Here is a 13,001-nt window from a genome sequence, read left to right as displayed (position 1 = left end):
GTGCACACAGGAGCCAAGGCTGAGGTTTCCCAAAGTGGCGAATCATTTTTGGGCTCCAAACGCAGACTCTTCTAAAGGGGCAAGTCAGTTTCCTAGGCCCAAGTAAGTGGCCACGCTGGAGGCCAGGTGTTGCAGTGTAGGGGTGGGGGCAAGAAACTCCCTCCCATCAGTATATGGCGCCCCCTTCAGTCTGCTTCCCGACATTGCTCTTTAGCCAAGCTAGCATTTCCTGGCCTTGTCCAGCTGAGCTGAGGAGTGGTATGGGGGTGGGGAGGGAGCAGGGAGCGAATTCCCCCTTGTGGGGAGCAGGCAGGGATGGTGTTTGAAGCTGCTCTGGGAGCAGGGAGGGAGACGGAGTCCCAGGATAAGGGTTAGTGGGATAAACACAAGGGGCCGTGCCCCGCCCCACCTGGCTAGCTCCCCCGGAGACACAGGCAGGGCAGAAACCAGGCAGTGTGGACAGGCTCCATTCGGGAAGTGGGAGGAATGGGGCTGTACAAAGCAAGTGTTACAACTGGAGGGAGGCTGGCTCAGTGGTCAGGGCTCTAGCCTGGGACTTGGGATAGCTGGGCTCAGTTCTCTGCTCTGCCACAGCCTGTGTGACCGTGGGCAAGTCAGTCAGTGCCTCAGTTTCCCATCTGAGGAGAAAGATGCTCTTGTTCTCCCATCCTGTGGAGCCCTGCGGGGCTGGGACCATTTCTTACTCTGTGTCCATGCAGCACCTAGCTGAGGAGGGCCCTGAACTGGGGCAGGGCCTCTCGCTGCTTCAAGTAAATAAGGACAATACTTCTCAATCGATCCCATTAAATGTTCCACTCCAGCCGGTGTCTCAGTGGCCCTTCACCTGCGTCTCCGTGGAGGGCTGGGAAGCCCTGATGTGCCCTGCCCTGGCACCCTGACGGAATGCGCTCGTTAACCTGGCTGCAAGCCGCCCGCCAACTGCAGTTGAGAGGCCTGCACAGCGTCTGTCCGAACCAGCCCCGCCACCCGGAGACCCAGCTGAGCCTGCAAACAAAGCTCCAGTTCCTTCCCGCTGCTTTCCCAGAGCCCGGCCAGCTGGTAGACAAAGGACACACGGGGGGCACTTACCAGACTGGTTTGCCATGCTTCAAAGGAAACGACAGGACCCCCCAGCAAAACAGTGTGAGGTCCTGGATGCATGAAAAGCCAATTAGCTTAATGAAGTGAACCATTACAAGCTCCCGAGCTGCCTCTCCAGCAGGAGAGTGAATTTGTGTGGGGGGGTGGAGGGTGAGAAAACCTGGATTTGTGCTGGAAATGGCCCACCTGATGATCACTTTAGATAAGCTTCAGAGGAACAGCCGTGTTAGTCTGTATTCGCAAAAAGAAAAGGAGTACTTGTGGCACCTTAGAGACTAACCAATTTATTTGAGCATGAGCTTTCGTGAGCTACAGCTCACTTCATCAGATGTTTACCGTGGAAACTGCAGCAGACTTTATATACACACAGAAATCATGAAACAATACCTCCTCCCACCCCACTGTCCTGCTGGTAATAGCTTATCTAAAGTGATCAACAGGTGGGCCATTTCCAGCACAAATCCAGGTTTTCTCACCCTCCACCCCCCCACACACAAATTCACTCTTCTGCTGGTGCTAGCCCATCCAAAGTGACAGCTCTTTACATAATCAAGTCGGGCTATTTCCTGCATAGATACAGTGGGGTGGGAGGAGGTATTGTTTCATATTCTCTCTGTATATATAAAGTCTGCTGCAGTTTCCATGATATGCATCTGAGGAAGTGAGCTGTAGCTCACGAAAGCTTATGCTCTAATAAATTGGTTAGTCTCTAAGGTGCCACAAGTCCTCCTTTTCTTTTTTCTCCCCGCGCTCTGGCCCAGATACTCTCCTGCCCAAGCCTCAACAGAGACGCTGCGTGGGCAGCCCTGGGCCGCTCGGTAGCGCACCCTCTCTTGCTGGGAAGGAGCAGGGGGACAGACGGCTGCGGACCAAGGAATCCACCTTTACAAATGCACTAACTGGCCCTCATGTGCCGGCGGCAGAGCGTGGGAGAGCCCCCCGCTCCCCTCCCCCGCCTCAGCCAGGGAGGCATGTGGGGGAAGCTGGCCCTCCTGCTGCCTGAGCTTTCCTGCTCTGTGGGTAAATAGGGGCTGCCAGGCCAGCACCATTTGCTAGTAGCTGAAGCAGCTTCAGGGAGGGAAGAGCTCGCTTTGGAGTGAGCCCAGCATTCCCCAGGCGGGTCAGTTGCCAGAAGGGGACCAGGAGAATAGCTCCAAACCATCCCAGGCCAGGGGCCTGCTTAGACAGCCCCACACGGCCCTGGCCACGCTGCCAGAGCGGTGCAGCTCCTGCTAGTCTCCTTGCTCTGGAGAGTGCCAGGCCCTGACCTGCCGGCTTTCCTGCAGCACCAGAGCCCACAGCAGCAGGGTGAGCTTGGCTCCCATTTTACACGTCCCCTTCCCTGCAGGGTGGGCCCCAGAGCTCACCCCACCCCCCGGCTGCTGGTCCCAGAATGGGAGCGTCCCCCTGGGGTTGTTATTTCGATGGGGACAGCTAGCGTGGCGGATCAGCCAGCCTGGGACCGCACGTGGTCCGGGCTGCTGCCAGGGGCCCATGAGCAGGGTCCGTCCCCCGCCCAGGAGCTCTCCGCAGGAGGGAAGCAGCTGGGTGTTGGTGCCAGGAAAAGAGTGTGACAACGGACACGTGTGTCTGGGGAGGAGGGGGGCGTTGCCAGTGCAGGCTGCAGGGGTTGCCCTGACGGGTTCCTGCCCCCAGGCCGCTCAGAGGCAGCCTGACAGAGCCAAAGTGGCGGCGTGGCTGGAAGCAGCTCTGGGCTCCAGCGAGAGGAAGCAGCAGGGCCGTGCCGCCCTCCCTCCTGACCCCGCTGATGCACCCTGGGGGCACGTGGGAGCTCACACAGCCAGCTTGGGAAAGGGCTGTTTATCTCTCTCCCTTTCACCCCTGGAATTCACAGGGGCTGGGGCCCGGCTCCAGCCCTTTGATCTAAGGAGGGGTCAGTGTTTTCCACTCGAGCTCCCCGCAGTGAGGGAGGGAACAGGATGTTGGTGGCTGCAGCTGGGCCACCAGGCTCTGACCCGGGTCCCTCTGTAAACATCCCTCATGAGAAACAATCCCGTCCCCAGCCTGGTGGGAACGGGTGGGACACGTCTGTCGCACTCTCCCTCTGCTGGAACCTCCCTCCCCGCTGGCCCCGGCTCAGAGGCTGGCTCATGGCGCCTCACTTCTCATCCCTGTGAGTCCAGAGTAACTCAACTGACTTTGCTGGCTGAAATCAGTGGGCCAGATACCACGGTGACAGGGGCTAGAATAAGATCTCAAGAAGCAGTATAGCCCAGCACACAGACCTGGGACGCAGAAGACCTGGGGTTTATTCCTAGCTCTAGCTTGCTGGGTGACCTTGAACAAGTCATTTCCCTGCTCCGTGCCTCAATTCCCCCAGTTAGAATGGGGACAGGACACTGACACTGACCTCCTTTGCACGGCTCTCTGAGATCCTCAGGGCAGCTCGAAGGGGAACTGCCTGATCTTGCCTATACTGGAGAATTCCTAAGGAACTGTGGAAGGGCACAGATCGGAGCCTCTGCCCTGTCGCTCCCCGTCACTCTGGCAAGACGGCCACATGCCCCAGAAGCAAGGAGCACATGGCAAACCTAATGGGGCTCTGAGCTCGGCACCCTGGGGAACATGTGCTGACAAGTTCGCCACCTTTGGCTGCATGCGGAACTGGGTCCTTAGTGCTGCACGGCAGGGTTGAGGGGCTGTTGCACCCCAGCTGGGGCTGCCCTCCCCCACCTCCCAGCTGGTTTATTACTGGTGGGGGATAAATCGCTGCCGCTGGGAAGCAGCAGCCAGGGTGCCAGTGTCCCAGGTGGGCACTCTGCTGCTAAGCCAAGGCAGGGGCTTGCCCCAGTGCATCCCAGTTTATCCCCTCTCACATTTCTGACACCCTCTCCCTCAACCATGGGCAAGCAGATATTGCTTGCCTCTTGCAGGGGGCTGTGGGAGCTGCACATGGGGCGATGGATCCGGGCTAGCGGGGGTCCCACGGGGTAGGGGGACTCAGCACATCCTGGGGGGCAGGCAGAACTAGATTAAGAGAGAGGGAAATGGGGCGGAAGAGCAGGGAAAGCTGCCTGGCTCCGAGATCCACTGGGACAGAATCCTTTCCCCGGGGAAGTGCTGGGAGCCCCAGCAGGATGGGGACTGGCTGCTCCCCAGATCTTCTCGGGCAGCTTAGCCCACTGATCAGGGTGTGTCACTGTCTGCCACAGCGGAGGTTAGCAACACCCTGGCCTCGGGCACGCCAGCTGTAGAGACTCCGGTGTTGAGCCCTGGATGGCCCCAGTGCAATCCCTTGTGTCTTGGTCAAGACGGCGATGGACTGGGCACTGGGCGACCAAGCTCAGGCCTTGGGCCTCCTCCGAGACCCCGCGTCCTCTAAAAGCTTGTCTGCTGCTTCAAAGGGCTGCTCCTAACCCACAAAGCCCTATGAACTGGCAACACCCTTTGCGTTGCCCACGTTCTGAAGCGATCCAGGGACCTGGCTTCCTCCCCACTCACCCCTCCCCCAAGCTGTGTGTCACCTGCAGAGTTTCCCGGAGATGATTTCTGATTTGCGTCTAGGTTATTAATCAAACTGTGAAATAGTGAAGGGCCAAGAGCCACTCCCTGCAGGACTCCACTGGAAACACACCTGCTCAATGATGATTCCCTGTAAACAGTTATATTTAGTCAGTTTTTAATCCATGTAATGTGGGCCAGGTTCATTTTATATTCTAGTTTTTTAATCAAAATATTGTGCAGTATCGACTCAAATGCCTTGCAGAAGTCTAATTATATTATACCTTTGTCAACCAAACATGGAATATCATCAAAAAGAGATATCAAGTTAGTTTGTCATGATCTATTTTCCACAAACCCATGTTGATTGATATTAATTATGTTACGCTCCTTTAATTCTTTATTAACTGACGAGTGGATCAGCTGTTCCATTATTTTGCCCGGGATTGATTTCAGGCTAACAGGCTGGTAACTACCCACATTGTTCCATTTCCCTTCTTAAATATTGGCACAACATTAGCTTTCTTCCAGTCCTCTGGATTTTCCCTAGTGTTCCAAAAGTTCTGGAAAAATCAACTTTAACATTCCAGATTGCTCCTCAGCTAGCTCTTTTTAAACTCTTGGTTGTAAGTTCTCCGAACCTACTGATTTAACAATCTCCAACTTTAGTAGCTGCTGTTTAACATCCTCCTGAGTTACTGTTGGAATGGAAAGTATTTCTTCATCATCTTATGATATACCTACATCATCTGTCTTTTTCCCAAATACAGAAGAGGAATATTTATTGAACACTTCTGCTTTGTCTGCAATTCTACCATTTCCATTTAGTAATGGACCAATACCATTTCTAGGATTCCTTTGGTTCCTAATATACTTAAAACCCCCTCTACTTATTGCCCTTAACTGTGCCGGCCATAGATGCCTCCTTGTGTCCTTTTGCTTCTCTTATCAATTTTCTATAATTCCTAGCTTCTAATTTATATTCATTGCTATCAACTGCCCCCTTTTTCCATTTGGTATCTATTGTTTTGGTTTTTTATATATATCTGCTTTTGCTTCAAATTAATGGCTTGAGACCTGGTTTATCAGAGATTGCCTTACACTTCATGATCATCCAAGACAGCTATTCTCCACATTAATGATGCAGCTGGACAGACCAGGCATGGACCACTCTCTGCAGCAGCCTTCCATTTATCAGCTCCATAGGGTGATGGAAGGTCTATGCCAAATCTATAAAGCCCTTGGAAAGAAAAGATGCTCTTGTGGCTAAAGCCCCTGCTAACGTGGAAGAGAAGCCCTGGAAAGCCTCTGCCATAGATTTCATAGAGAGCCCATACACCATTTGCTGCAGAATGGCTGCGCGGGAGCAGCACGCAGGCAATGCTCCATGGTGATGTTCTCTAGACTGGTCTAAATCCAGCAGAGAATGTGACAATTCGGAAGCCCTGCCTCCCAGCCTGAAGTTACTGATTTTCACAACGCACCGGTGCTGAAGCCTCTTCCCCAGGCTCACTGGGACACGGCCAGTGAGCAACATCAAACAATGCCATGGGCATGTTGGTGACACCGCCCACAAGAGGATCTCCAAGCATTTTACCAATGTCTGGTCACTTGGCTGCACAGCCCCCATGTCGGCAGATATTAGTGTCCTCGGTTTACACATGTTCAAACTGAGGCCCCAGGAGGGGAAATACTTGCCCAATGAATCAGTGCCAGACCTGGTGCAGAACCCAGGAGTCCTGACTCCCAGCCCCTGCTGTCTCTCCTAAGCAGACAACCCGGCCTTCCTCGTGTGGGGCGGGGGAGGCCGCTGGGCTCTTCCCTCCGTACTAACATTAGTGTGTGGGGTTGTGTAATTCCTGCCACCAGCCTGCCACTGCCCAGCACCACCTGCCCCCAGGGGATCTTCTAGCCCCACCACTTCCCCCATCCCTCAGGCATGAGGGGCCGGGCACGGCCGGGTGTCACTGCCTACCCATGGGGGGCCATGTAAGGGGGTCCAGGGGACGGGAGTCCCGTGGTTAACGGGGCTGGCAGCAAAGGCAGGGCAGGGAGCTCAAAGGCTTGTTAGCGGGAGGAAGGCAGAGCCCATCCTGGGGCGAGGGTGGGGAGTCTGGGGGCTGTGAGCTACGACTGCAGGGGTGGCTGGCAGACAGGGAGGGACAGGAGGCTGGTGGACACCCTGAGGTGCTGGTGGAGCTGGGACTTTTCCCGCCTGTTTCTCGTGGCTCAGGGAATCCTGGGCAAAGCTGGAGGCCTGGGTGCTCAGCCAGTGGGTGCGGTCTTGATTTCACCAGAGACCCTTTCCTCTGGGAGAGGAGCTGGAGTCCAGCAGACAAAGGGTTAAGGTCCCTGGAACTGGTGCCAAGTTACCAGCCCCCTCTCTGCTCTCTCCCCCTCCCCAGCCAGTGACTTTGCTGTAACCCTAACGTGAGGGGCTGGGAAATGTCCCTGGTGCGGACGGGGAGAGGAGATCCAGCCCGGGCAGCCTGCAGACCTAGCCCAGCAACACTGAGAGCAGGTAAGTGCCAGCAGGCCCCTGGCACATGGCTCTGGGTCCTTTGGATGGGGCCCGGTGAGTGCTGGACAGTGCCCAGGAGCCAGCAGCCTTGCCAGGGGCTCGGCACCCTGGCTGCCTGCGCAAGGAGGGAGGTTCAGTGTCTCAGGTCACGGCGCTTCGCTCGGCTCTCTGCTGGGTTGGGCCTGCAGCTTTCTCGGCCGCTTGGCAGAGCTGTTGGCGCTGGGCAAGCAGCCCAGGGATGAGGGGTTTGGAAATATCCCTCACTGGGAAGCCAGGCCATGCCATACTGGTGCCCAGCGGCCCTTGGCAGGTAATGGCTACAGAGCTGCTGAGCATTAGCAGCATGAAAGCTGCTCCAGCCCCATCCGCTGCGCACCTGGGCACGGACCAGGGGATGGCGGCTCCTGTACAGAGGGAGGCAGGTTCTCGAGCAGAGGGAAGTCAGGACCCCACCCCCTCAGAGGATACCAGCTACAGGTATTTTACTGCACCCCTGGGACCCTGACGCTTGCTCCCCACCGTGAACTCAGCCTGCCCTGCTTTAGGACAAACGTGGCCCTTCATGGTGTCATGCTCACAGGCCCGTCACTGACCGTAGCTACAGCTTATCCCTGGCCTGTGGCACACGAGCGCCATCCCGGTTACCTGGGAATTGTCCCGCTGGCTCAGGGGCTGACAGTGGCCTCGGGTTGGGGCTGGCACCGGGCAGGCCCCAGGCACAGCCTGGCCTTGGGCTGGCTGGTGCGAATGCCGCGTCCCCTGCGCTGCAGACCCAGTCGCACCCGTCCACGATGCCCAAAGCCCAGCAGAACGATGCAGGGGTGAGGCACTGGAGCCCTGCTGGCATCTCAGATGCTTGCTGCAGCCGCACGAGCCCATCGCTGGGGGCAGCAGGGCACAGCACGGACCGCGTGGGTTCTGTTCTGGGAACCTCCCCCCGCCCCAGGGGGAACAAGTGGCCAGCAGTGGCCCAGCCATTCACATGCCTTAGCTGGGCAGCCCCTGGACAGGCCCCAGGGAGGCAGGATTCCTGGGTTCTGCCCCTGGCCCTGCCACCGATTTGCTCTGTGACCATGGGTAACAGACACCCGCCCCTCTCCGGGCCCCAGGTGTAAAGTGGGGAGAGGGAGGAGGCGTGGGTTGTTCCTGTGGTAAGACACTAGGAAGCACAAGGAAGTTGTGATAGTGAAAAGCCCTGGCTGGGGGCACCAGGCAGACCCCAGGGTACAGCTCGGTGGGGTGGGGTGGGGGCAAAGGGGACACTGGAGGAGGGGAGTCACTGACTGCTGGGGTTGCAAAGCTGGCTCACGGAGCCTGTTTGGCTGCAGGGGCAGGATGGTTATGGATGAAAGCCAGTGGGTCCCTGAGCGCGAAGGCACCGTCTCCACCAAGCTCCTGCAGAAGGCGGGTGCGGCCCCATTCGTGCCTGCTGGTGAGTGGGGGCGAAGGGGTGCTGCTGGGAGGGCAGCGTGCCCCGGGACCCAGCGAGGGGACGGCCTCAGGAGCTGCTCCCTGGAGGCTGGGTGGGGATGGACGGGGGTGGCAGGACCGGAATAGCAGGGCTGCGGCAGGTCAGATGGGAGCTGCGGGAGCTTTCATAGCATCTGCCCCACAAGCTGCGTGGCCATGAGAGGTGTGAAAAACCCTTCCCCAGCCGAGCCAGGGCAGCTCCTGGCTTCCCACAATCGCTGGGTGCAGAGCGCTGGCTGGCATGTGAAATGGACCCATCCTCCGAGCCCAAGGGAGGGGAAGAGCTAGTAACTACCGGGCCCATGTGCTGACCGGCCCCTGCAGGGGGAACCGTAGCATGGACGGTGCTACGGGCGGGGGCTGCCGACGGGAGCAGGGTAGCACAGAAGCCGGGAAGAACCAAACACACCAAAAGTACCAGGGAGGCCCTTGGCCAGCAGCTCACGCCGCAGCATCAGCCTCCTCAACGCCAGCTGTGTGCCCCGGAGAGCCTCCCAGTGACCCAGCTGCCATGTGCTCTCCCACAGGCATTGGGGGCTTTGCCCTTGTGGTCGCTTATGGCCTCTACAGACTGAAGGCCAGAGGAAAGATGAAGATGTCTGTGCACCTGATCCACACCCGCATGGCTGCCCAAGCCTGCGTGGTTGGAGCCATCACGCTGGGTAAGTGAGGGCTGGGGTATGCTGGGGCCAAGGTGTACATGGGCTGTAGCCTAGGCAAGCTGGGACCACAGACGGGGGCTGCATTCTGCTAGGCACCAAAACCCCCGCCAGGGTGGTGGATTCTGCAGCCGCTGGATGGTGCGTTGGCATTGGCCACCTCTTCTTGGGGCCGCGGCCTGAGTCACGCAGAGGAAAGGGGGGGGGTCACTCAATCGGAGGGGTTCACTTGAAATTGGTGCCAGATAGAAGGGACTCCTTTGTCACACACAGAATTGGGCCATGAAGTCCAAGGTCCCTGCCCTCACGTACAAAGGGAGAAGCTTTGTCCACACCCAGGGCTGCTGCTGAATATCACCTTGGGCACCTGAATCACCCATACAGTAACGGGGCTGCTTCTGCAAGCGGCGTCCCCTTTCCTCCACCCTGCTGGAGAAACCTGCCTTCCTCCCCTTCCCCACCATGGCTTGAGACAACGCAGCCCCTCTCTGCCAAGATGTGTGGAGGGGCCAGCAGGCAGGGGGGCCAGGCAGCTGGGGAACATCAGCCGGGCGAGGACAGCTGTGCGGAAAGCTGATGGGCCCCAGTGAGCTCTCTGGAGCGCGCAGTTAGCAGCTTCCAGCAGGCCGAGTGCGTCAGCCCAGGTGCAGGGCCGAGGCCACAGCCGCTTGGAAAAGCTCTCCTGATGCTAGGGCCCTGCCCCCTGGCCAGACTCCAGCTCGGCGATCCTGTAGCAGTTCGCTGGGCCTGAGTCTCGTTTATACTGCAAGCCCTTGCAGCGAGACTTGGGCAATGTGATTTGGGGGCCGGAAGGGAGTGTTGTGCCCATCCGGTCTGCCCTCCTGCATGGCCCGAGCCGGAGCGTTTCAGCCAGTGCCTCCTGCAGCGAGGCCAACTGGGGGCAGGTTTTAGAGACACCTGCGTGAGGCAAATCGCCCGCAGCCTGGGGGTAGCTGCGTTGGTGGCCAAGGGCCCTCGTGGTTCACACTTTACAAACTTCTGTTCCCAGTTGCCCCTACGGGTTCAGCTGCCAGCTCCTCGGGAGTGGGTGAAGTGACCCACAGCGCTCCAGAACAGACAACGCTCTAGAAATACAAGTTATTTGTGTGGCATGTTCCTGGTGCCACTGTCCCTTTCCCTTTCGGGCCTGCACGATGTCACGGTCTCTCTTGCAGGAGCAACCTACACGGTGTACAAAGACTACCTGCTGAAACGGGCTGCAGACAGAGCCCAGAAATAGCCCAGAGGAAGCTGCAGCGTCCGAGGGCCACAGCACAGCGATCTTCCCTTGGCGGAACCTAGGTCCCTGCAGCCCCGCGCTCCCTGGGGCTGCTGTTGTGTATGGAACCAATCCTGCTTTCACGGTTTATAAAGTTACAGGTAACGGGAGGCTCAGCCCCGTTCTTGGAACACACTTTCTGAGCTGGTCAGTAAGGCAGGCAGGCAGTGCAGGGCTCCAGGGGGCAGGACGCCTGGGTTCTAATCCCAGCTTGGAGGGAGAGCAGCGTGGCAGCTAGGCAGAGGGGGGGGGCGAGGGCTCAGACTGCTGCATGATGGATGAATGGTGCTAAGGTGAAGGGAGAAATGATGCCCGTGTGGCGAAGGCCGGGGCCTGCGCTCCATGCCCTGCTCTACACCTGGGTGGCCTGGCACTAGTGTCTCTGAGCTGCAGTTCCCAGAGCCGGATTAACCTTTTGTGGGCCCCCATGGGGGCAATGGAGCAGGGTGCAGTGGGGTCAGTCCCTGGAGCGAGGGGCTGGCCAGGGGCATGGCATGGCAGGGATGGCTACGCTCCGCCCAGCCCAGTGCAGGGAACTATCTACAAACTGGCACCCACAGCTCTTCCCCACCCCCTCACAGCCCAGCACCCACTGCCCCCCAGACACCCCTTTCCCCATACCCTGCCTCCCGGCTGCACTCACTGGCTCTGCTGGGAGGTGACCGTCTGACGGGCTGAGCCGACAACACAGCCAGGGCTGGTCCTGGGGCGGGGAATTGCTCCAGCCCCTCGGGAGTGGTGCAATCAGCCAGGCCAGGGCCCACTTGCCTGGAGGGGCCCAGTCAAGCCCTCCCCCACCCAGCTGGCTGAGACTGGCCATGCTTCTGCACCAGTCCCAGGTGGCTCAGCTCCCGGGAGACAGGCGCAGAAACGGACTGCAGACAGAGCCCAGAAATACCATGGGTGGTGGGAAGCATAGACTGCCCGGAGCTGCACTGGGGTCTGGCCGGGGGGCAGGGCCAGGGGATGAAGAGGAACAAGTGGTGGGTGGGATGGGGTGGGGCAGGGAGGCTGGCAGGGTCTCAGCGCACAGGGCAAGCAGAGCAGGCTGGGGCCCCTTCTGAGCATGGGCCCGGCTCCATAGCGCCATTGTAAACCTGGCACGGGCAGTTCCCCCAGCTCTGAAACAGGGTAACCACCCCATCTCCTCTCCCTTGCCCCGGTTGTGGTCTGGGGCGGAGCTGTGCCAACAAAGGACTGCCGCAGGGCTGGGAGAGGTGCATGGCAGGGTCCTGGGCCAGAGCCACGCCATGGGACTGAGATCTCCATGGAGAGAGAACAGGGCTCAGGGCCCCCACAGGCTTGTTACCAACATGCACTGAAGCCAGGCCAAACTGGTCTCCTTGGAGCTGAGCCCCCTCATCCAGCCCTAGGTAGCCATAAGACAGAGACCTGCTCTGTTAGGCAGCCCTGCTCCCCGCTGCTAGCATAGAGCCAAGGGCCATGCTCACAGCCTGGCACAGGACACAGGTGCCTGCCCAGAGGACAGGAGCTCAGTGCTGCCGCCGGGGGCCTGACATCCCAAGGACTTTCCACCTTGCCTCAGCTCAGGCCAGCAAGACCCACATGAGTGAATAAAGCAGGTGCTCAGCTCCGGCTGGCTCCAGAAAGCCCTGGGAGCTGCAGACAGGGATGAGGATGGGACTCTGGAGGGGCCATGGCTAGGGCCAGCCCAGCAGGAGGTCGGGGCTCCAATATGAACGGACCCAGGGAAGTGCAGTCACATGGAGCTGGAAAGAGACCAGGGACCAGCACAGCATTTGCTCCACGAGACCAAACCCAGCAAGTTGGAGGGTGAACAGAGGCAGCCTCAAGCAAAGGCCCCAGGGTATGCGGAGAAGAGGTATGGCCTGAGCAGGGGCAGGGCCGGCTTCCCAACACTGACCTGGGGGGGCAGCACTAGGGCTGAGGGGAAACCGTCAGTGTCCACCATGGGCCATTCAGGGACTGGCCTCTTCAGAGACTGACAGGAGATGGGACCATTACTGTGCCCCTGCCTGCTAGCCCGGAGAGAGTGCGGGCTGGCTGGAAGCAGGAGACTGGAGTGTGATCTGGGGGAAGGCCTGTGACCGAAGGGGAAGGGGACATTATGATTTGCAGAGCTACGTTGGAAGGCAAACACGAGAGCACAGGCCCTGCACAGTACGTATGAGGCAACAGCCACAGGGCTGCCGAGAGAGTCTTAAGCCTAGCGCACCGGCGATCCCCCAGCCCATGAGCCACAAGCTGCAGAGATGGGAGCAGCGACCCTGCCAAGCCATGGCGGTGATTGACACTAGCGCATCCTGCTTGTTGGAGAATCCACAGGGGGGCTGCACTGAAACCTGCTGAACCCAGCACACACCTCCCCCCAGAGGCAGATGGGCCAGAGGACGGGTGCAGCTCACAGTACAGAAGCAAGGGTCAGTGGGTCCTTGCTCCTGTGCTGGCTACTGGCTCCAGTATGTGGGCTCTGAGCCAAGCATCTCTCCCCTCTGGGCAATGAGACCCCCCGGGACAGAGACACACG

General features: G+C 58.8%; 1 protein-coding gene across 2 annotated transcripts; it reads left to right on the top strand.

The window, feature by feature from the left end:
- The first annotated feature begins 7,006 nt into the window (after positions 1–7,006).
- Positions 7,007–10,592, top strand: HIGD1B (HIG1 hypoxia inducible domain family member 1B). Of its 2 annotated transcripts, none has more exons than XM_073326085.1 (4): positions 7,007–7,084; positions 8,413–8,516; positions 9,082–9,216; positions 10,389–10,592. In XM_073326085.1, the coding sequence occupies exons 2-4, from the start codon at positions 8,420–8,422 to the stop codon at positions 10,451–10,453; spliced, it is 297 nt and encodes a 98-aa protein (XP_073182186.1). In that variant the 5' UTR covers positions 7,007–7,084; positions 8,413–8,419; the 3' UTR covers positions 10,454–10,592. The 2 variants fall into 2 exon arrangements, with proteins under 2 accessions (XP_073182186.1, XP_073182185.1); XM_073326084.1 differs by lacking the exon at positions 7,007–7,084 and adding an exon at positions 7,480–7,561.
- Positions 10,593–13,001: the final 2,409 nt, after the last annotated feature.

Source organism: Lepidochelys kempii, chromosome 27 (genome assembly GCF_965140265.1).
Source record: "Lepidochelys kempii isolate rLepKem1 chromosome 27, rLepKem1.hap2, whole genome shotgun sequence".
Taxonomy (NCBI): Eukaryota; Metazoa; Chordata; order Testudines; family Cheloniidae; genus Lepidochelys; species Lepidochelys kempii.
This window is presented reverse-complemented; position numbering and strand designations above follow the sequence as displayed.